Source organism: Myxocyprinus asiaticus, chromosome 39 (assembly GCF_019703515.2).
Source record: "Myxocyprinus asiaticus isolate MX2 ecotype Aquarium Trade chromosome 39, UBuf_Myxa_2, whole genome shotgun sequence".
Classification (NCBI taxonomy): Eukaryota; Metazoa; Chordata; class Actinopteri; order Cypriniformes; family Catostomidae; genus Myxocyprinus; species Myxocyprinus asiaticus.
In genome coordinates this window covers 14,748,767-14,771,045 of record NC_059382.1, presented here as the reverse complement: position 1 = coordinate 14,771,045, position 22,279 = coordinate 14,748,767, and the positions used below count along the sequence as shown (strand labels likewise).

Below are 22,279 nucleotides of genomic sequence, written 5' to 3'. Positions count from 1 at the left end.
TATTCAAAAATGTCCCACACAGTGTTGAAACTCAGATAAAACAATACTTAAATTGTTGAAAAAAAATCATAATATATCTACAGTCAAGAGCAAAAATGTATTTGCCATGTTCATATTATTTCCATTAGGAATTGTTTTGTTTTTTTGTTGTTGTTGTTGCTGTTATTTACTATACAGATGTTCATATCTGAGACATTTTCCACCTGTTTATTTTTAGAAATCCAAAGTCTTATAGATGCTGCATTTTTATGTGTCTGTTGGGGAAAAAAATGAAGACATTAGGGACTGACTGCCCCTTTTATGGAGAAAAGATGCAAAGTGAATGGAGACTGGGGCTGTCAATTAATAACAATCTGTCTTTTGGGTCATATGGGTTTGGGAACAACAAAGTAAGTAAATTATGACAGAATTTTCATTTTTGGGATAAACTATCCCTTTTGAGGTTCGGTTCTGCATAGGCTCCAGTTTGGAGTTGAAAATTCTGACACACTTAAAGCATTATTTGATGTACAAAGATAGAAATGACATTGATATATTGACATGTTGTGACTTCTGCTTACAGAGAGCCCAGTAAAAATCAGGAGCGCTGTTTTAACTTGCTATAGTGCTTTTCAATATTTATTGTTTTGATGGCAAATGCAAACACAGAAATCAATACTGACAAAGAAACTTGAGAAAACTCTTTCATCACACCAAGTCCGAAATGACTCATTGAAATCTTACCAACTGAATCATTGAAAAGATCATGGGTTTAAACAATAACACTTGCAGAAAAGCAAACACTGTTATCAATGAAGACATTGTGCATTAACAATTTAGTCCACACTGAAGTGACTCAATTTGAAGTGATTTAGAGCATAGTAAAGGTTTACAGAACGTTTTGGAATTATCAAAATTCCTAAAAGAATTTGTATAAAGTGGCATGTGGTAATATATTGTGACGATAAATTTTAGGTACAACATTTTTACCCAAGCACCACTTTAAAAGTAAAACTTTTCAAAATTTCAAATATATGAAATTCTTTTTTTTTTTTTTTTTTTATTCCAGTGGTTCTTAACTGGTTTTCCTGGTATTATTATTATTGTTATTATTATAATTATTTATTAAGCCAGTAATTCAGCAGACAAAATGCAATGTGGTTTGACCTAAACTCTTTCTCCTCAAGTGAACCAGTATTTAATGTAGTCCGTGTTTTTCATAATTTTCTTTTAAAAAGTAAAAAAAAAATTATCCAAACTATGCACAAATATGTGGTTATTATTTGCATTGATTGCTTGGACACATAGAGGCTTTATCTTCATAGCAGAGGGATGGGAGTGTTTCCTGAGTAAGAGTGGAGGCCTGGCATGCTGTCTGTGACTGCGAAAGCAGTTGTGTAGAGCCCATTGAGGTGTAGCTTAGAAACACTGCCCTGAACCCCACCTTCAGTCCCAACTGACCCCACCTCCACAGCAGACTGGCCATAGATCCCCACGCTGTTGCCTGGAGTTGGACTGAGCTGGGGTGTGGAGAGGTATGCATCCATGACTACCAGTGAATCTGGAGCGAGGCTGTCATTCCTTAGCTCTTCCCAAAGATATCCTTAAAACAAAGATGAAAAACACTGCATGAACCACAAAAGAGGTTAAAAGTCACTTTTATCCAAAGCAACACACTGGCACAGTCATTGGTGTGAGTTTGAGGCAGGAATATGCATATGTGATGGAGTGTACAGAGTTTAAATCTAAAGTGTGTAATTTTTCTGCCAATAATGTCACCAAAATTAATCTGTTTTCAATTCCAGAAACCCCCATCTTTCATTGGTTGTACAAACAGATACAACCAGTGAAGGACAGGGGTTTCTGGAATTGAAAACAGATTATTTTTGGTGACACTAGTGGCAGAGAAATTACACACTTAGATTTAAACTCTGTACACTCATCGTACCATGTAATTGTAGGTCTGTGAGGCTTGGATTTAATGCATCAACATCATTGATTTCTCCCTCCAGTAGAAGTTCATGCATGTCCCCTGCAGCACTTTGACTGGCCTGCAGGGCAGTGCTGTAGTTTGGCGGGGTGTGTGCTGGTAAAGAAGAATCCAGGTTGCCAGTTCTGGAGGGATGCCCAACGCTGGGCAGCTGGGTGACAGGAGAGTAGTATGTGAAAGCTAAAGGGTCTGGGGATATGTATGGGGGAGGTGATGGGACAGTTTGAGAGTGTAAGTGGCTATAGAGACGCTTCTGATGCAGGACACTGGTCTCATGGACAGATGGCTGCCTGTAGGATGGATGCATGCCAACTCTTACTGGCTGCGAGTGTGTGTGACTGCTTGCTAAACTGAAGTGAGCACCAAGAGTCTTCAGCTTCTCGGATCTCTCCCCAAGCAGACGTTCCAACACCTCTGAAATAATGAGCATAATTTAATATTTAATAATGTTTTGTTCCTTCTTCTTTATTGAAAGAGGGCACCATGTCTAATTCTAAAATTATATTTTATTAAAAGTCAGGCAGACATTCTACTATTTCTTTGAATGAAAACAATGCAGTTCCATGCAATTAGACCAACATGAAGCAACATAAGTGTTTGGAGCAATGCAACGGAGCATATACTGTAAGTTTCCGATACATTAACAGGGACATGCAATAAAAAAAGTATATGTTGTTTTAACATAGACTTGTTTGTGATGGATGTAAACATCAGAGTTTAGGTGTCCCAAATTACCAGAATTTATACTATTACTATTTGCAAGCTGCTTTATTCATGCCAAGTGGCAAATGCATCCTCTGCGCACCTGGTTGTGCCATGCTCCTTTGTACAGTCAGAGGGTCTTTACGTCTCCACTTGTGTAGTTCCTCCTGCATCTTCTCTACCTTTGCTGGGTTCAGGGCCCATAGGCAGCCCTTTCGAGAGGAGTTCCCGTTCTTAATCTCCACTTTCTCAAAGCATTTGTTCAGTGAGAGATTGTGTCGAACAGAGTTCTTCCAGCCATCTGGTGCTGTCTGAGGAACCACAAATGGAATCTGAGGCTCAAAGAATAACATGAAGGAAAACAGTCCATCCATCCATTCATCCAGCAATCTATCTATCCATCCATTCATCCATCCATCCATCCATCCATACATCCATCTATCTATCTTAATGTCTAAGCTGCTCTTTTCCATACAATGAAAGTTAATGGTGTTCATGGCTGTCAAGAAAGATTTTTAGTAAAAAACTTAACAAATTTCATCATTTGGCTTCTTAGAATATAGTGCACAAGTTGTAGTGACTACTTTTATAGTGCTTTGGACCAGATCATTTTTTTTTTTCCTGTGGGGTGTGAAACAACATGAGGGTGGAGTAAATGATGACATGAATTTTCATTTTTAATTCAATAATTCCTTTAAGTGTTCAAAGCATACCTTCTGAAGAACATCCACTGGTTAACTTTAATCAGCTTAAATTTAAAACAGAACTTGTAAGTGTTTGTCACTTTAGTTAGATTCAACAGCAAAAAAAATAAAAATAAAATAAAACAATGTAAGGATGACAAAAAAAAAAAAAAAGAACGTGATGCATAAAGTGAACCTAGACCCATATTTTATCACTTTAACACGAACACCTTCAGTTTTATTAAGCAGCCTAATACTGTTCTTAAAACAAATTGCTTCCTTACAACAATTTCTTCAGTAAAATCAACAGAAGTTATGGTGATCGGTACTGTATGATTACCTGATGATGAGCCAAAACAGTGTCACATAATAAATCCCTTTACTAACAAAGCTCCAGCAGGAGGATGAACCAAATCATGAGGCATATGAGATCATGCATTACATGTCTGCTGAACTGCTGCTCTGGAAAACAACTCTTTCTGCATTCTGTATTTGTTACATTAATCATGCACATGCAGCCCTTTGCCAGGATCCTCCTCCAAGATGTTAGAAGTTCATTGTAGATCAATGTACATTAGATGTAGAAGCTATTCTGAGATGTGATAATGAAGCTCACCTTAAAGTAGGGGAAATGTTCTGTCATGAAGCTGTAGATCTCACTTACTGGCAGACTGCCTGTCTTGCTGTTCCTCAGTGCCAGGAAAATGAGAATACTACAAAGAAACATTCAACATCCAAATGAAACAAGACATTGTGTTATGGTGGTTTGGTTTAATTTCCACTTTGTTTTGGTTTAAATTTATGTTTTTGTGTGTGTGTGTGTGTGTGTGTGTGTGTGTGTGTGTGTGTGTTTATATATACACTAGCGGTCAAATGTTTTGAAACACTTATTCTTTATTATTATTATTTTTTTTTTTTTTTTTTTTACATTTTAGAATAATAGTAAAGTCGTCAAAACTATGGAATAACATAAATGGAACTATGGGAATTATGTTGTGACAACAAAATCCAAAATAAATCAAAACTGTGTTATATTTTTGCATCTTCAAATTAGTCACCCTTTGCCTAGATTTTGCAGACATGAACTCTTGACATTTTCTCAACCAACTTCTTGAGGTTCCCCATCTATGTTGGGCACTTATTGGCTGCTTTTCTTTATTATTTGGTCCAAGTCATCAATTTCAAAAACTTTTTTTTTATTATTAAATTTTAGTTTTATAATGAATAAATTAATATGGTGGCACAATTATATTTTTGTCTACAAAACATTTAAGCATATGCCTTCAGATCAAAATAATTTTAAGATCATGAGAAACATTTCTGTCAAGTGTTTCAAAACTTTTGACCGGTAGTGTATATTTGTTCATTTTTTTCTCCCCTTTTCTCCCCAGTTTGGAATGCCCAATTCCCAACGCGCTCTAAGTCCTCATGGTGGCGTAGTGACTCGCCTCAATCTGGGTGGTGGAGGACGAAGCTCAGTTGCCTCCGCGTCTGAGACTATCAATCTGCGCGTCTTATCACGTAGCTTGTTGAGCGCGTTACAGCGGAGACATAGCGCGTGTGGAGGCTTCACGCTATTCACTGCGGCATCCATGCACAACTCACCATGCGCCCCAACGAGAGCGAGAACCACATTATAGCAACCACGAATAGGTTAAACCATGTGACTCTACCCTCCCTAGCAATCGGGCCAATTTGGTTGCTTAGGAGACCTGGCTGGAGTCACTCAGCATGCCCTGGATTCGAACTCATGACTCCAGGGTTGGTAGTCAGCGTCTTTACTCGGAGCTACCCAGTCTCCCTAAATTTATGTTTTAACTTAATTTCTTTCTTTTTTTCATGTTGGAACATGGAATATGCTATAAAATTATAAATAGACATATGAAAAAAAAAGCAATACAATCTTTTTATTTGGTCATTTGTTTATTTGTATATTTGTATTTTTTATATTTATGTATTTATTATTCATGAAATAATAAATATCATATATTCCATCCATCCATCCATCCATTCATTTTCTATAGCGGGCAGGGTTGGAGCCTATCCCAGCTGTCTCAGGGAATCACAGGTGGCCAATCCATCACAGATTAATACACACAGACAAACACATTCACAGTCACACTCTCACTCTCACTCACACTTACAGACAATTTAGGGTCTCCAATTCACTTGACCTGCATGTTTTGGATTGTGGGGGAAACCGGAGCACCCAGAGGAAACCCACACTAGCACGGACTCAAACTGGTGACCTTCTTCCTGTGAGGCAACAGTGCTACTCACTGAGCCACTGTGCCGCCCATATATAATATTGTATATATTAAATATTGTGTTTAATATTTGCTTTTTCATAGTTATAATCATAATTATTATTTTTTTCACTTAGGACAAGTGGAAAGTACCTACACTTACCTATAAGAGTAGACAGGTTTAGGGTAGAGTGGCTGTGCACTGTCCTGAGATGTTTGTGAAGAGAGGTTATGGTCATAGTAATTAGAGATGCTGTCTATTCCTCTTGAAGAGCACACACCAGAAAACTGAAGATGGTACATAAAAACACACAAACATATCCGCATTAAAAGCCAAGCCAAATTAAAATAGTTGCCTTTCATTTAAAAAGTGTTTAAAGAGTGTGTTCATTCATTTGATTGTTAGATAATGTAAAATGTTTCTTACTAAAAGCCTAATATTTAAATATCATTATTTTTTTAATAATAACATAAATACCCATGTTCTACAACAGTATGGCTTTGTTCTTTGTCAGTCTGTGGATCGTGGATCAGAATTTCCTGGCAATGTTTTGACTACGAGCACACTGTAACATGGATATAAAACATCTTTTGATCTCTTTTTTTACCTTCTAACACATGCCAAGGTTAACATGCATGAGTCATACTGACGTTCTTACACATAAAACACATCATTTTGACTTTTTACACATAATTGTGTGCCATCAAAAATAAATAAACAATGCACACATATTCTTTCTCTAACCCTCTGACTATCTCACCTGATGTTGTAGAGGACTGATGGGGCTGTATGTCTGATGGGTAACCGATGTGTAACTGGGAGGTTCCTCAGAGCTCGTCTGTGGCTTATTGTAGGGCTGTTGAGTTCCCTGCCCCAAGAGCAGACCATGAGTTACTTAGTTCTGACATATCATAAGTTAATGCTTTTTTAGAAAGTGTAATAAAGACATCTGCTAGCACATCTGCCTGGCAAGTCTTGTTTCCATGTCTTTTGGCCCTGACTGCTGTGTGCTGGCAAGAACTTAAAGAGTCTTAATGGGGTAAATGTTATCTTGATTTTATTTATTTAAATTTTTAACTTCTTTAAAAATATACAGGTGCATCTCAATAAATTAGAATGTCGTGGAAAAGTTCATTTATTTCAGTAATTCAACTCAAATTTTGAAACTCGTGTATTAAATAAATTCAGTGCACACAGACTGAAGTAGTTTAAGTCTTTGGTTCTTTTAATTGTGATGATTTTGGCTCACATTTAACAAAAACCCACCAATTCACTATCTCAAAAAATTAGAATATTTTGACATGCCAATCAGCTAATCAACTCAAAACACCTGCAAAGGTTTCATGAGCCTTCAAAATGGTCTCTCAGTTTGGTTCACTAGGCTACACAATCATAGGGAAGACTGCTGATCTGACAGTTGTCCAGAAGACAATCATTGACACCCTTCACAAGGAGGGTAAGCCACAAACATTCATTGCCAAAGAAGCTGGCTGTTCACAGAGTGCTGTATCCAAGCATGTTAACAGAAAGTTGAGTGGAAGGAAAAAGTGTTGAAGAAAAAGATGCACAACCAACCGAGAGAACCGCAGCCTTATGATTGTCCAGCAAAATCGATTCAAGAATTTGGGTGAACTTCACAAGGAATGGACTGAGGCTGGGGTCAAGGCATCAAGAGCCACCACACACAGACATGTCAAGGAATTTGGCTACAGTTGTCGTATTCCTCTTGTTAAGCCACTCCTGAACAACAGACAACGTCAGAGGCATCTTACCTGGGCTAAGGAGAAGAAGAACTGGACTGTTGCCCAGTGTTCCAAAGTCCTCTTTTCAGATGAGAGCAAGTTTTGTATTTCATTTGGAAACCAAGGTCCTAGAGTCTGGAGGAAGGGTGGAGAAGCTCATAGCCCAAGTTGCTTGAAGTCCAGTGTTAAGTTTCCACAGTCTGTGATGATTTGGGGTGCAATGTCATCTGCTGGTGTTGGTCCATTGTGTGTTTTGAAAAGCAAAGTCACTGCACCCATTTACCAAGAAATTTTGGAGCACTTCATGCTTCCTTCTGATGACCAGCTTTTTAAAGATGCTGATTTCATTTTCCAGCAGGATTTGGCACCTGCCCACACTGCCAAAAGCACCAAAAGTTGGTTAAATGACCATGGTGTTGGTGTGCTTGACTGGCCAGCAAACTCACCAGACCTGAACCCCATAGAGAATCTATGGGGTATTGTCAAGAGGAAAATGAGAAACAAGAGACCAAAAAATGCAGATGAGCTGAAGGCCACTGTCAAAGAAACCTGGGCTTCCATACCACCTCAGCAGTGCCACAAATTGATCACCTCCATGCCACGTCGAATTGAGGCAGTAATTAAAGCAAAAGGAGCCCCTACCAAGTACTGAGTACATATACAGTAAATGAACATACTTTCCAGAAGGCCAACAATTCACTAAAAATGTTTTTTTTATTGGTCTTATGATGTATTCTAATTTTTTGAGATAGTGAATTGGTGGGTTTTTGTTAAATGTGAGCCAAAATCATCACAATTAAAAGAACCAAAGACTTAAACTACTTCAGTCTGTGTGCATTGAATTTATTTAATACACGAGTTTCACAATTTGAGTTGAATTACTGAAATAAATGAACTTTTCCACGACCTTCTAATTTATTGAGATGCACCTGTATATTCTATTATTTTTTCATTATCATTTTCACTATTTTTTTTCACTTCATCTAATTATATGTTTAGACTATTTAGACATTTAATTATTTTAAGACATTTGATAAAACTTACCCACCCCTTCAAAGTACAAATAGGGACAAATTCCTATTTTATCAGTGGGGACTTTTATCATAATTTTTTCCTATGCAACTGTGACAGTCTTCCAATTTCTGTCTAAACCTCTAAGGAGACCTTCACAGTTCCTCAGTCTTACCATGAAACTGGTGGTCTCCACACTGTTACTTAATGAAGTCCAAGAGGATTGTTCCTCTGATCCATCACCTGTGGTCAGTTTTCCAGCCAATCCAGCCCCCATGAGAAAACTAAAGGCATGAACATCTGGGAGGGCCCCTTCACTGCACTGGCGGCTATATGGATGAAAGTGATTGTTCTCTACCGGGCCAGGTTCCTGTCCAACGGGACTCCCATTTACACTGTGTCTACGAAAGCGCTCCGCAATAGCACTCTTCTGCCTGTAGGGGACGCTTTCTCTTTTGGAGTACGGTGCAAACCCCTCCCCAATGTTGCTTTGTATACACTACAAGTGGAGCAAAAACTTTTTTGTAAAAACAGAACTAATAGAATAAAAAAAATAAAAAATAAACCGTACATATTAGCAGATCACTGTGATTTTGACTTGAACAATACTTATTAAGCATGTATTAATCTTAGTTAATGTTACTTTCAACAAATACTAATACATATTTTTTTAAATCAAAGATTGTGTTAGCATTAGTTAATGCACTATGAACAAACAATGAACAATTTTATTTATAACTAACATTAACACAGATTAATAAATGATGTAACAAATATATTGTTCATTGTTTGTTCATGTTACCTAATGCATTTACTAATGTTAACAAATGGAACCTTACATGGTTACATTTTTACTTCTAATTAATGCACTAAAATGAAGCAGGTTTTCCAAGTGGAAATGCAGTAGCATGTAAAGAGCTTTGATCTGCTAAAGAATCTATAGAGGCATTTAAAGTGATATAAAGCTTTCCCTAGAGGCCATAATTAATAAATATTTAATCAAAAGGGTTTGATGTAAAGGCTGGTTTAAATACATCTATTTCTGCTCCAGGGTCTTATGTCCTTGAATGGTGCCTTGTGCAGAGGTTCATGTCCTCAACAAATGGTAATAATTATGACACTGTGGAGTAATGAGAACAGCTGGCGGGTAGCAGTTTCTAAGAAGCGGCAACTACAGAACAGTCTGAACTGATGGTATATATGTTAGAATCTATCTATCTATCTATCTATCTATCTATCTATCTATCTATCAGTTACACAAGTAGAATTGTCTTAAAAACTGTACAATTAATACCAAAATGATTAAAAACATCTCAAAAACACATTTAAAATACCTGTGATTCTGGCATCTGAAAGCAGGGTGTCCCTAGATGGTCAAAGGAGTGTAGTTGGCCTGGAGAAGGTACTGGTGAGCTATTGTTGCCTGTGGATGGGAAAGACTGGCCCTGGGGCTCAGAGGACATTCTCCTTGCAACCTACCTCTTCAAAATAGCACATTATATGGTCATTAGGTTTTAGCCCTTTTTTTATTTCACAACATCCCAAAGAATTTTGCCATTACAGCTGATAACAGCAAGAGGTGTATCTGTCATTCTGATTTTTTAATTCCTGCAACATTGCTGTATGGTTATTTTGGTGTTTTATATATATATATATATATATATAATAACAACAATAATTACTTTGTCAGGAACACATTAACAAACACAACAAACGCAAATTAATTAAATAAGAAAAAAAAACTAAAATCTTTTTATAGAATTGTTTTATAGTTTTTTAAGTTACACCTATAAACCAATAAACAATAAATGTATTTTAAGATTTTCTAAAGTTATTTTAAAATATTTGAGATATTATGAAATGCCAAATGTTACTGAAAAAAAAGGAAGTGGGACACCCTTTGCTGAAGAAAAGATAAAAAATAAAAAAAATCAATTAAAAAAAAAATGTTTTCAGTCAAAATATTCTTTGAAACCAAAAAAAAAAAAAAAAACACACTTAAGGTTCAGCCTTTAGGCCTGCTGTTCCCTACCAATGAATTTAAATGATTTTTCAAGGATCACAGGTGCATTTTATAGGTCAGTTGGATTAAAGTTGCAGAAAATTACAGATTGATGGTCAGTACTTTGACTGGTTGATTTGTTACTGTATACTGCTAATCACAGAGATGCTCTTTGCATGGAATCAAATCCTCTAAAACTATCTAAAGGTTCAGAAATTGATGTCTGTTTGTTCAGGGTCTCACTGACCATCATAAGGTTAGTCATAATAACCTACATTTTTCATTCAAGTGTCACAGACCGCAGTTTTACAGTTGAGCCTACAGTATAAAACAATGCTGCCAAGCATATCACCTGGATACACTTTGGTGTGAAGTGAATGTGCTAAATAATTATTTTGTGTGACTTGCTAAATAGGGTCACAGTCACACAGAGAACTAATTCAGTATAATTAGTCCAATTGGTTTACATGTTCAGGACATTTACAGTATCAATAAATGCCCAGTTATACATTTACACTGGACGTATGGCCTCTGAATGGTTTGCAAAATCAAACACGTTGCACATTACAGTTAGGGTTGCCACCCATCCCGTAAAATACGGGATCGTGCCGTTTTAAAGATAAAATCCCATATTGAATCAATAAGGGACCCGATTTGTCACGTATTTAAGCTGTTCAGATGGCGTCAGGGTGAAATCGTTCCAGATTGCCAATTTAACATTAATGTAAGTGGGGAAATGTGCCTATGGTGGGTAAGGGACCGTCTGAAAAGTCCACACATTGTGCTAAAACGTGCTAATACTGTGGAGGGTGTGGTAAGGGACCATCTGAAAAGTCCACAAATGGTGGTAAAACTGTGCAGTTTTTTATATATAAATGTTTAATAAGATCAAACAGTGTATGAATACAATCATAAAGACAAGTATAGGTGAAGGAAAAAAAATAAACAAATAAAATAAATTAAAATTATTAAAACATTTTTTAAATATGTATAAACCATCCAAAATATATAAATAAATAAGATAAAGAAGACAAATAATCGAAAAAATTCAAATAAATATATTTTTAACACACAAATTGTTTTTTTTATTTTGTTATTTTTATTATTATTTATTTTTTTTTTTTTATAAGTCCCGGGTCAGGAAAGTTCTCATTTTAACATATAATTAGCAAGCATCATGTCATAAAGGTATTTTCCATGTATCCAAATAACCTGTCTCTCCAGCTATTTGGCCTTTGGCAGAGACGGCAATAGGGAGGGGCTAGCATGTGCTTCAGCCTCCCCAAGAAAGTCCATAGTACCCCAAATGTTTGTAATAGCCAGCAGATTATCTTCTGTATGAAGACTGAATGAAGAAACATTTTCCCTGACAATATTTTAGCAATCATATCATGTCCCGTATTTCTGTCGCCTGTTTAGAATCAGAACTAGTGATGCCCGAGTTACGAATTACAGTAATTAGTCATTTGATTCGATTCCTTCAAAGAATAAGTCAACAGTTTAGCAAAATGGTCAGAATCGTTCAGGCAGCTCACGCACTGTATAGTTTGGAACGTTTCTCACTCCGTAAAAACTTAAATGAAATAAACAGAACAGAAAACAATCAAATGGATTATGTACTGTCATGATACACAGAGCAGATGAGGAGGTAAACTTAACTGTTGAAACAGTATTAAGCACACTCAAACTGCATGTCTCACAACAACTCTCTCTCTAAGCAATGGTGGAGCAGCCCCTTAACCTCACAACCCCGGAACCTGCTTTTTAACAATCAGAACCTTTCTACCAAGGCGAACTCAAAGTTAGCAAAAACAGCATAACACAGTGGTCACATAGACATTCTTATGGTGGTTCACTGGCAAGGAGACAAGAATAATAAACTGCTTTTGTGAGGAAACATCGCATAACTTAATGAATTGGCCACCAGTCCACTAATCTTCAACGTGTTTTACACTCAACAATCTATTGGAGTGAACAATGTGTGGAGTTTATTACAATAAAATGGCTGTTTTTTAAGAGAAGTCACAGACAATTTTGCGACATGTAGGTGTCAGTTTACGGCTCTCCCCGTTCATACGGTGACTTTGATATTTTGAATAAAAACCTGCAAGTGCATCCTTCGTTTAATAGCAATAAATAATGCGTGTGTAGCTTTTGAACAACTCAAGGTAAAGCCATTTTTCCAACCAAACAGGTATCAAAAAGTGTCATTGCATGTTTTGTTTTTTTTGTTTTTTTTTTTACATGTAGGGGAGTGCGGGGCACAACCTAGCACGGGCCTAGTTGTAACACATGTGGTTTAAACATTTCCACACACGCTGGTAAGACGAAACTTAATTTGTTTACTTGTTGCCATATCAACACTGTGTAGATTAAAAAATAATAATAATAAAATGCAGAAAAAATTAAAAAAAACTTTGGAAGATTTCGCCAAAAGTTCATTTTAAAGTAGCAAAAGTAAAAATTCATATGAAAGTACACTGTAAAAAATTGCTGTCAATTTATGACCAAATTCCTACAGCAATTTACTGTGATTCTTAAATACAGTAGTTTGCTGTTAAAAATGTTGCATTCTGGGAGATCAAGAGCAGGCTCACTGTGAAGTGACTAGTTTTACGGTAAATAGCTGTTCTGTGCAAGGCATTAGGGGAAAATGAACATTTAAAATCATGATATCATCTTGGTGAAAGCTATAGTGACATTTTGAAATGTATATTTTAAACAACTCCCCCCCCCAATGAAAATTTTGTGATCATGATGTTTCTGACCAACACCTCTGTTCTTTATCATCTCACATCAGCCTTCACTTGTCCGTCTAATGAGAAGTCAAATAAAAAAATCAACCTTAGAAGCAATGTACATATTAAATGTACAATTTTGCCTGGATTGAACAGTGTATTTTTTATGAAAAAAAAAAAAAAAAAAAAAAACAAAAACAACAACCTGTACACAGTAAAATAACAGTATAGCACTGCATTGTGGGTTATAATGGTGAAATACTCATAAGCCTTTGCGCTTGAATAAGTATGTGTGCTTTGGCAAATGCATTGGAGCTACAAAAAAAAAAAAAAAAAAACACGTACAAAATTATTTATTCAGACTTAATAGATGTCTTAGTTTAATTAGTGTTGTTGTTTTGTTATCAGTAGTTGTGTTTTGATTGAAGTCACCATTACGGTGATTAGTGATCTCTTGAGCTGGGTCCTTGGACCTTCTTTATTATTATATTATGTTCTTCCAACCAGTCAATTTATGTTTAAGGTAAACACAAGTTATTGCACTGTGCTACTTGGAAGACAAAATCTAAGGTCAGCCTGAATGTCTGATCCTACCTTGCATTTGGCACTATATGTGGCAATAGTGATGCATTACACATAAAAGCAAAAACAATAAATGATATTTCAGCAATTTTATATCAGCAAATTCAGTTTTTGACAAATTTACAGTATAACTCGTGTTTGAAGTTACAGCATAACTCAAGTTGTTATCAAGACACACAGATATCAACTTTCGGCATACAAAACGCAAAAGTGGTGACAATTAACAAACATACTTTTATGGAAATGAGTAAGAGCTGAACATTAAAATCCAAGTAACTTAAACTACAACAAAAACAACGTTAAAATAAACCAGTAAATAGTAAAAAATCGAAGTAATTTCTTCATGCCGCAGTGCATGCTGGGAACATAGCTGTTAATTTCAGCAACAGTAGATAGTATGTAATTTGACAGCTATATGCTGCTAAATTACAGTTGTATACTGTAGCTGTAAAAACAGTATCTAGCTGTTCATTTCAGCAATAGCAAGACAACGTTAATTTTACAGTGACATGCTGGCAACCCTGCTGCCTGTTTTTTGACGGGAAAATCTTTAAGAGTGTACATTTTCATCTCTGTTTTTACTCTTTATTTAAAATGAGGCAAATTTGGTATAATTTTAATCTCCAATCTTTTAGCTAGCATCTTACATAGACTAGTCTTTTAATTCTCAGATAGCCAGCAGAAGTGACCAGCCATGTTTAAATCCCAGTTGCGCCGACGGGGCATGTTGTAACACTGCGTTACAATGTGCCCCAGTTACAAAAAATGATATGCAATTCCATGCAATCAGATATGTAATTTAAATAATTTCCCTTAATTCATGTGTGTGTGTGTGTGTTTTGTCATCAATCCATGCATTATTTCTGTCAGTGCTGTGGCTTTGTTGTGTATTTAATGTCAACTGTCAAAATTATTGCTATATTATATATGATAAAATTAATAAATGGCTTTTATTGACATGAAAATTTAGTTTATCTTCTAGGCTTTTGAATTAGATCAGATACAGTTGTTAGAGGGGGATTTTAAGCTGTTATATGGTCTTGTTACAATATGCCCCAGGCGGGGCACGTTGTAACATTTCACTTTTTTTTTCCCGAGGTAGATTGCGAAAAAGTATACGCTGTATTCATGAAACAAGACCACATATGTGTAATAGACACGTGTGAAATTAATGTGAAAAAAGATAAATACATCGAACCCAGAATACATTTACACAAACTTAAGAAACCAAAAAGTGTTAGTTTGTGCCCCGCACTCCCCTACAATGGAGTACTATGTAAATACCATGGTGCACATCAATGCAATGCAGTATTACCTCTGATACCATCACAATACCATGGTCCTGCCATGACAGGCTTTTTTTTTTTTTTTTTTTTTTTGAAAGCTGATTTTGAGAAACTTTAACTAGTGCTAGATATGCTGTTCTTTATCAATCCTTTGTAGCCTACACAATATATATAGCCTACTTGTGAAAAGGTAAAAATGCTGCTCCTAAAGAAAGTCACCAAAATTAAATGCTTTAGTGCTGTTTTTGCAAAAAGTTTCTCCCAGGGGAGCATGTCCCCAGACCCCCAATAAGGGTACACTGTTTTGCTGTACCTGTGCTTCAGACAGTACTGTAAAAAGCTGAAAACACCCCTGAAAGTGTGTTGCCTGTTTTATTGAGGCTGCAGTGTAGAGATTTCACTTCTGTTGACACCATGTGCAAACTGATATTAATAAAATCGCTTGGCCATGCCGGGTTTTGCACATAATTAGTAATCAAAGCTCAGCTCTACCTGTCAATTATTTAGCACCTCTTCAGCACCAGCAATCAAAATTAGCTGGCGCCACCCCTGGCTTTTGGGCAAACCTTCATTTTTATGGGCCAGAATTGTGTAACTACTTGTAGCCAAATCCTTTTTCAGCTGTCTACTTAGCATTTTTCACATAAAAGTGAGGGCCCCTTCTCCCTGTTGCAGTGCAAAGGGCCCGATCCACTGTATTTTATTGCCCTGCAATGTAATCATAAACAAGTAAAACACAGGACCACAAGAGTATCATGTATTCCTGGAAACTCTGGCCCCTCTCACTTACTGTCAGCAGACGGTTGCTTCGCCAAAAACTCATTAAATTCACCAACAAACCATGAAGGAAAAGCTAACAACGGCAGAAGTGTGTTGGTGACATGAAATTGAGATGGGGGAATTTTGCTCTATCTGAAACATAGTGTAATTCAGTATTGGAGAGGAAGTTGAACTGGCCTTTATGGTCCATCACTGTGACTTAACTGATCGTTTGACCTGATATGGTCATGATACAGACCATTTCCACTTCTGAAAGGAAAAACAGCTGAGAACAAAAAAAAAAAAAAAAAAAAAAAAAGGGGGTTATGGGGCAAGCAAATTAGGCAAGCAAATCAGTGTGACAACCAGTCTTTATGTTAGATGTAATGCTAAAGTCTATGATGTGGGCATTTAAATAAGCATATGACTACGGAAAATTTAATTCAAATATACAGTTGAAGTCAAATGTTTACATACACTTAGGCTGAAGTCATTAAAACAAATTTTTTTAAGCACTCCACAGATTTAATATTAGAAAACTATAGATTTGGCAAGTTGTTTAGGACATCTACTTTGTGCATGACACGAGTAATTTTTCCTACAATTGTTTACAGACAGATTGTTTCACTTTTAATTGACTATATCACAATTCCAGTGGGTCAGAAGTTTACATACACTAAGTTAACTGTGCTTTTAAGCAGCTTGGAAAATTCCAGAAAATGATGTCAAGCCTTTAGGCAATTAGCTTCTGATAGGAGGTGTACTGAATTGGAGGTGTACCTGTGAATGTATTTTAAGGCCTAACTTCAAACTCAGTGCCTCTTTGCTTGACATCATGGGAAAATCAAAAGAAATCAGTCAAGACCTCTGAAAAAATTGTGGACCTCCACAAGTCTAGTTCATCCTTGAGAGCAATTTCCAAAACCCTGAAGGTACCACATTCATCTGTACAAACAATAGTACGTAAGTATATACACCATGGGACCACGCAGCTATCATGGAAGGAGATGCATTCTGTCTCCTAGAGATGAATGTAGATTGGTGCGAAAAGTGCAAATCAATCCCAGAACAACAGCAAAGGACCTTGTGAAGATGCTGGAGGAAACAGATAGCCAAGTATCTATACCCACAGTAAAACGAGTCCTATACCGATGTAACCTGAAAGGCTGCTCAGCAAGGAAGAATCCACTGCTCCAAAACCACTATAAAAAAGCCAGACTACAGTTTGCAAGTGCACATGGGGACAAAGATCTTACTTTTTGGAGAAATGTCCTCTGGTCTAATGAAACAAAAATTGAACTGTTTGGCCATAATGACCATCATTATGTTTGAAGGGAAAAGGGTGAAGCCAAAGAACACCATCCCAACCGTGAAGCATGGGGGTGGCAGCATCGTGTTGTGGGGGTGCTTTGCTGCAGGAGGTGCTGGTGCACCTCACAAAATACTGTAGATGGCATCATGAGGAAGGAAAATTAAGTGAATATATTGAAGCAACATCTCAAGACATGAGCCAGGAAGTTAAAGCAAATTGGACTTCCAAATGGACAATGACCCCAAGCATACCGCCAAAGTTGTGGCAAAATGGCTTAAGGACAACAAATTCAAGGTATTGGAGTGGCCGTCATAAAGCCTTGACCTCAATCCGAATATTTGTGGGCAGAACTGAAAAAGCATGTGCGAGCAAGGAGGCCTACAAACCTGACTCGGTTACACCAGTTCTGTCTGGAGGAATGGGCCAAAATTCCAGCAATTTATTGTGAGAAACTTGTGGAAGGCTACCCAAAACGTTTGACCCAATTTAAACAATTTAAAGGCAGTGCTACCAAATACTAACAAAGTGTATGTAAACTTCTGACCCACTGGGAATGTGATGAAAGAAATAAAGCTGAAATAGAAATCATGCTCTCTACTATTATTCTGACATTTCACATTCTTAAAATAAAGTAGTGATCCTAACTGACCTAAGACAGCGAATGTTTTCTACGATTAAATGTCAGGAATTGTGAAAAAAAGGTGTATGTAAACTTCTGACTTCAGCTGTATTACAAAACAGGGAGCCACTTGTTGCTCAGATGGACTTGTGATCCTTAAAGGGGTAGTTCACCCAAAAATTAAAATTATCTTATTATTTACTTACCCTCATGCCATCCCAGATGTGTATGACTTTCTTTCATCAGGACAACACAAACAAAGATTTTTAGAAAAATATATCAGCTCTGTAGGTCCATACAATGCAAGTGTATGTTGATCAGACCTTTGTAGCTTCAAAAATCACATTAATAAATATAAAAGTAATCCATATGACTCCAGTGTTTAAATCCATATCTTCCGAAGCAATATAATAGGTGTGGGTAAGAAACAGAACAATATTTAAGTCCTTTTATTCCCTAAATCTCCACTTTAACATTCACTTTCAGATGTGAGAGTGAAACTAAACCGGCACCACATTTGGCTTTCAGATGTAAAAGTGAAAAAAAAAAAAGTACTTAAATTGTGATCTGTTTCTCACCTACACCTATTATACTGTATCACTTTTGAAGATATGGATTTAACCACTAGAGTCTTATGGATTACTGCTACATTTCCTCTTACTGCTACAAAGGTCTGATCAGCATTAACTTGCATTATATGGACCTAAAGAGCTGAGATTCTTCTAAAAAATCTTTGTTTGTGTTCTGCAAAAGAAAGAAAGTCATACACATCTGAGATGGCATGAGGGTGAGTAAATGATGAGAGAATTTACATTTTTGGGTGAACTATCCCTTTAATATGTTTGTATAACTTATTCAAGTATGCATACATGCATTTGTGTGTAAACACATATTTGTAACTAGGAGCACTGCACCCAATGCTAGGGTTTTGTGGCTTAGCAAATGAGTATTAGGTTTTGCAATTGTTGAAGTTTTAAACCCAGGCAGAGGAAACTTCAGGAGTAACCAATGCATTACTGAGAACACTAAAGCTAGTCTGCAATGTCACTGTGTCACTTAAACACAAGTTGCTCCAGGCAGTTGTTAGGTGTGGACACTGTCCCTGTAAATGAAGTACTGATGAAAGACATCAGCTATATGACAAGTACATGTTGAGAGCATGGGGGAGGAAGTGACTAGGATATTCTGCCACGCACTGTAAATTTATTATTTTATTTTTTTTCAGGTGACCTAAAAATGTGTTTAAGGCCTTAATTTAAAATCTAAATTCTTCCTTAAATGTAATATTTAAGGAAAAAAGAGAAGATAATTACAATCTGTCAATAGATATTTAGAAAAAAAAAATTCAGAACATTTTCAGTTTTGCATCAGCACCAAATTAATCCTTTCGGAAGGAAGGGTCAGATTGCTGAATGATGAAGGACGACTTTACTGATGCTGACTCATCCTCTAGTCTAATGCAAGACCAAATGTATTCAGAACATTTGGTGTAAGCTAAAATGTGTAATTCTGTATTTCTAAAAGTAGACACTACTTTCTTTCTCACAAGACTCCATCCTCTTTAGATGATCATATTTATCTCACTTTGATCTGGTCTCTTGCATGTCTATACAGCCACACCCCATGCACTGGAACTGCTCTCACCACACTTGAGTGATATTTCAAATGGACTGTGCATCTTCCTTTACACTGTCATCCATCAAGTAATTGGTGGGATTTCTTCTTGTATGTCCTCACTTGCACTGCACTTCACCAGGACAAAAATGTCATTTGTAAAGCCACACCACTTCCTACTTCTCCCCCAAAAATGTACTCACCTTCATGTCATTCCAAAACTCTATGCTGTTTTGTTCTTCTGTGGAACACAAAAGGAGAAATTTAGCAGGATGTTGACAATGCTCTTCTCTGCACAATGAAATTTGACCTGGGGCTGTCAAAGCACCAAATGTGTCAAGAAACATGAAACCATCATAAAAGTAGTCCATATGATTTGTGCATTATATTCCAAGTTTTCTGAACACATTTGATAAATTGGTGAGCAAAAGTCTCTGTTCATCTCACTTCCATTATATGAAAAATAGCAGCGTGAGCATCCAGCCAAACATTTCCTTTTGTGTTCCACGGAAGAAAGAAAATCACACAGATTTGGAATGACATGAGGGTGAGTAAATGATAACAGAATTTTCTAATTTACAGTATGTGAACTATCCCTTCAATAATGTTGTACAGTATAAGGAAAACCTAGAAACTTCTGAGAAGCATTGTTTCTCATGATGTAGGAATGCTGTTGGCAGTTTGCTCTACAAGCATGCACTTGCTTAAACATTTATTACATATACATTTAGGCTTAAGGAACACCTATGAAGGTTTCTGGTTATCTGTTTCACAAGGTATTAGTGTGTATTATAAATGTCGATCAAATGCAATCAAGAAATGTCATTACACACATCAGCATGGGCACAAATAGTAATGTATGCTTGACAAATCCTGCACTTAACATAAATTTAAGCCTTCAAGCACAGACGCAAAAAAATAAATAAACCAACAATACCTGCTATCAAGTTGCACTCAGAAAATATAGAAGCATATGATTTTCATTGTTAATATTTTTAACATTCTTTCATTTTTAATTTTTTTTAACCTTGAACTGTTACATCTGATCAATGCCATTTTCAGCGTAATTTCTGCGCCAGTAGCATCACCAAACAAAATTGCAAAAACAATGTTTTCAAACAGATTCCAGAAAACACTCCTGTTTTTAATTGGATATACAAACAGTATAATTGGATAAATCAACCTGCAAATAGTTTACTTATAGTTGCAAATATGCAATCTGAGATACAAGAAAGAAGTGGTGTGGTGGTGGCGTAGTGGGATAAAGGTTGCTGGTTCGATCCCCACGGCCACCACCATTGTGTCCTTGAGCAAGGCACTTAACTCCAGGTTGCTCTAGGGGTATTGTCCCTGTAATAAGTATACTGTAAGTTGTTTTGGATAAAAGTGTCTGCCAAATGCATAAATGTAATATATTACAGAAGTCTTCCAAGGACTTCTGTGTCTGCTGTGTTATTCAGAAATCAGATAATATGAAATGATTAGTGTTCAGCTGTTAAAGTAACATCATCAGCAGTGTCACGTACTAGCAAATAAAAGTACGTATGACAAGGTTGCTGTACCTGGCACAGCTATATCTGTAATAATATCTTTGTAACATTACATTAAATAATGAATTGCATTCATTTCATAACTCATGCTTCATAAAAAGAAATTGGCTCTGAGATTATAAATGGGAATTTTTAAAGGTCTCAGTCCCTTTGGCTCTCAGCCAACTTGTGAGGTCACACACACCAAGGGGACAAGCCTGCTGCAACAGGTTACTGAAGTCACTGGCAGCTGGGAGCCTCTCTCAGAGGTAATAAGAAAAAAATGTAAACGTTATATAATACACATCCATAATAGTGCCGTAGAGAATAGGCTTTTTGCCAAAGTTCAACACCCAGAGGGAGACAATCCTGCTGATTGCACCTGCCTTGCCCTGCCCTTTCTTTCTAATTCTTACGTGTGCACTATCCCTCTCTAGTCTTTTTCAGATGAATTTCAGCAGAGATTTCATCCAGGGGGAGACAAGCCTAACAAGGAGCCCAGCGACATGTTGTGATGCCTTATTTATTGGTGCCAAACGGGATACAGCGGTACAATTGTTGCTGTGTAAGAGAGAGCAATGCAAGCCCACAGATGTTTTCGATTGTATATACTTTCTTTGAAATAAAACGCACAGTTCTTCTAGACTTTAGTTTTTGCCTTTAGTTTGAAACCATATCATTGTTGAGCCAGAAAAGTATCCTACTATGTCCTGAATGGAGAGAAAAGATGGTTCACACAGATGAAGTTGTAGGGCACACCTCCCATCACATAAAGTTAAAGAGTCTCACTTACCACTGTGTGTGATGCTTCCAGGCCCAGGCTGTAAATCTAAAGCAGACGGTTCACACCCCACAGATATCCTCCAAAAAATCTCTATCTATCTCAGAGTTGCCACTCTGCTTTTATAGTGACTGACTGCTGACAAGAAAAACAACTAAGACATATCTATAGAGAGAGAGAATGAGAGAGAAAAAGAGAGAGAAAAAGAGAAAGGGTGGGAGGGAGGGAAAAATAAATGTCAATACAGGTGAAAACTTCCCTACCCTCCTACTAGTGAACCTTGGAGGCTGAGCCCTCCTGAGCTGCTGTATTAAAATCATATTCTAATAGGAAGGGGAGATGGTTTAGGTTTAGACAAGCAAAAATTGTGATGGCGAAAGAGAAGAACTGAAAAAGTGTTTATGTTATACTGTTTGTTAAAGGGCAGTATGGGGCTCTTTCATGTCAGACAATTACAATTAGAGTGAATGAATGCAGGAATTGTGAATTTGGCATGAAGTTGTTTGGGTATTGCAATACAAATTGTGCTAGATGCTTGTACTTGGTTTTAGATGTTTTTTTTTTATTTTATTATTTTAGTTGCTGTGTGATTTGTTTTAGGTTGTTATGATGGATCTTTGGTGTTTCTCTTTGTTTTTCTTTGGTCTTTTAAAAATTTTGGCTTGATCTGGCACATTTATATTACAGTGTGATGTTACAGTAA

General features: G+C 36.7%; 1 protein-coding gene across 3 annotated transcripts; it reads right to left on the bottom strand.

The window, feature by feature from the left end:
* Nucleotides 1-516: 516 nt before the first annotated feature.
* LOC127429962 (forkhead box protein N1-like) lies at nt 517-21,735 on the bottom strand. 3 transcript variants are annotated; one of them, XM_051679359.1, is made up of 9 exons: nt 21,589-21,735; nt 9,689-9,835; nt 8,530-8,853; nt 6,362-6,469; nt 5,764-5,888; nt 3,971-4,067; nt 2,775-2,982; nt 1,928-2,383; nt 517-1,582 (listed from the first exon to the last, which is right to left on the bottom strand). In XM_051679359.1, the coding sequence occupies exons 2-9, from the start codon at nt 9,815-9,817 to the stop codon at nt 1,299-1,301; spliced, it is 1,731 nt and encodes a 576-aa protein (XP_051535319.1). In that variant the 5' UTR covers nt 9,818-9,835; nt 21,589-21,735; the 3' UTR covers nt 517-1,298. The 3 variants fall into 3 exon arrangements, with proteins under 3 accessions (XP_051535319.1, XP_051535322.1, XP_051535320.1); XM_051679362.1 differs by having other exon boundaries at nt 6,362-6,457; XM_051679360.1 differs by lacking the exon at nt 21,589-21,735 and having other exon boundaries at nt 9,689-9,901.
* Between the last annotated feature and the right edge of the window lie 544 nt (nt 21,736-22,279).

What these genes read in the sequence shown, in the direction of transcription:
- LOC127429962 (XM_051679359.1), bottom strand. Translation starts at nt 9,817, where the DNA reads ATGTCCTCTGAGCCCCAGGGCCAGTCTTTCCCATCCACAGGCAACAAT. An exon ending in AAACCTGTCTACTCTTATAG is followed by an intron (nt 4,068 to 5,763) that starts GTAAGTGTAGGT and finishes GTTTCTTTGTAG; the next exon opens with TATTCTCATTTTCCTGGCAC. An exon ending in AAGGAGCATGGCACAACCAG is followed by an intron (nt 2,384 to 2,774) that starts GTGCGCAGAGGA and finishes TCATTATTTCAG; the next exon opens with AGGTGTTGGAACGTCTGCTT.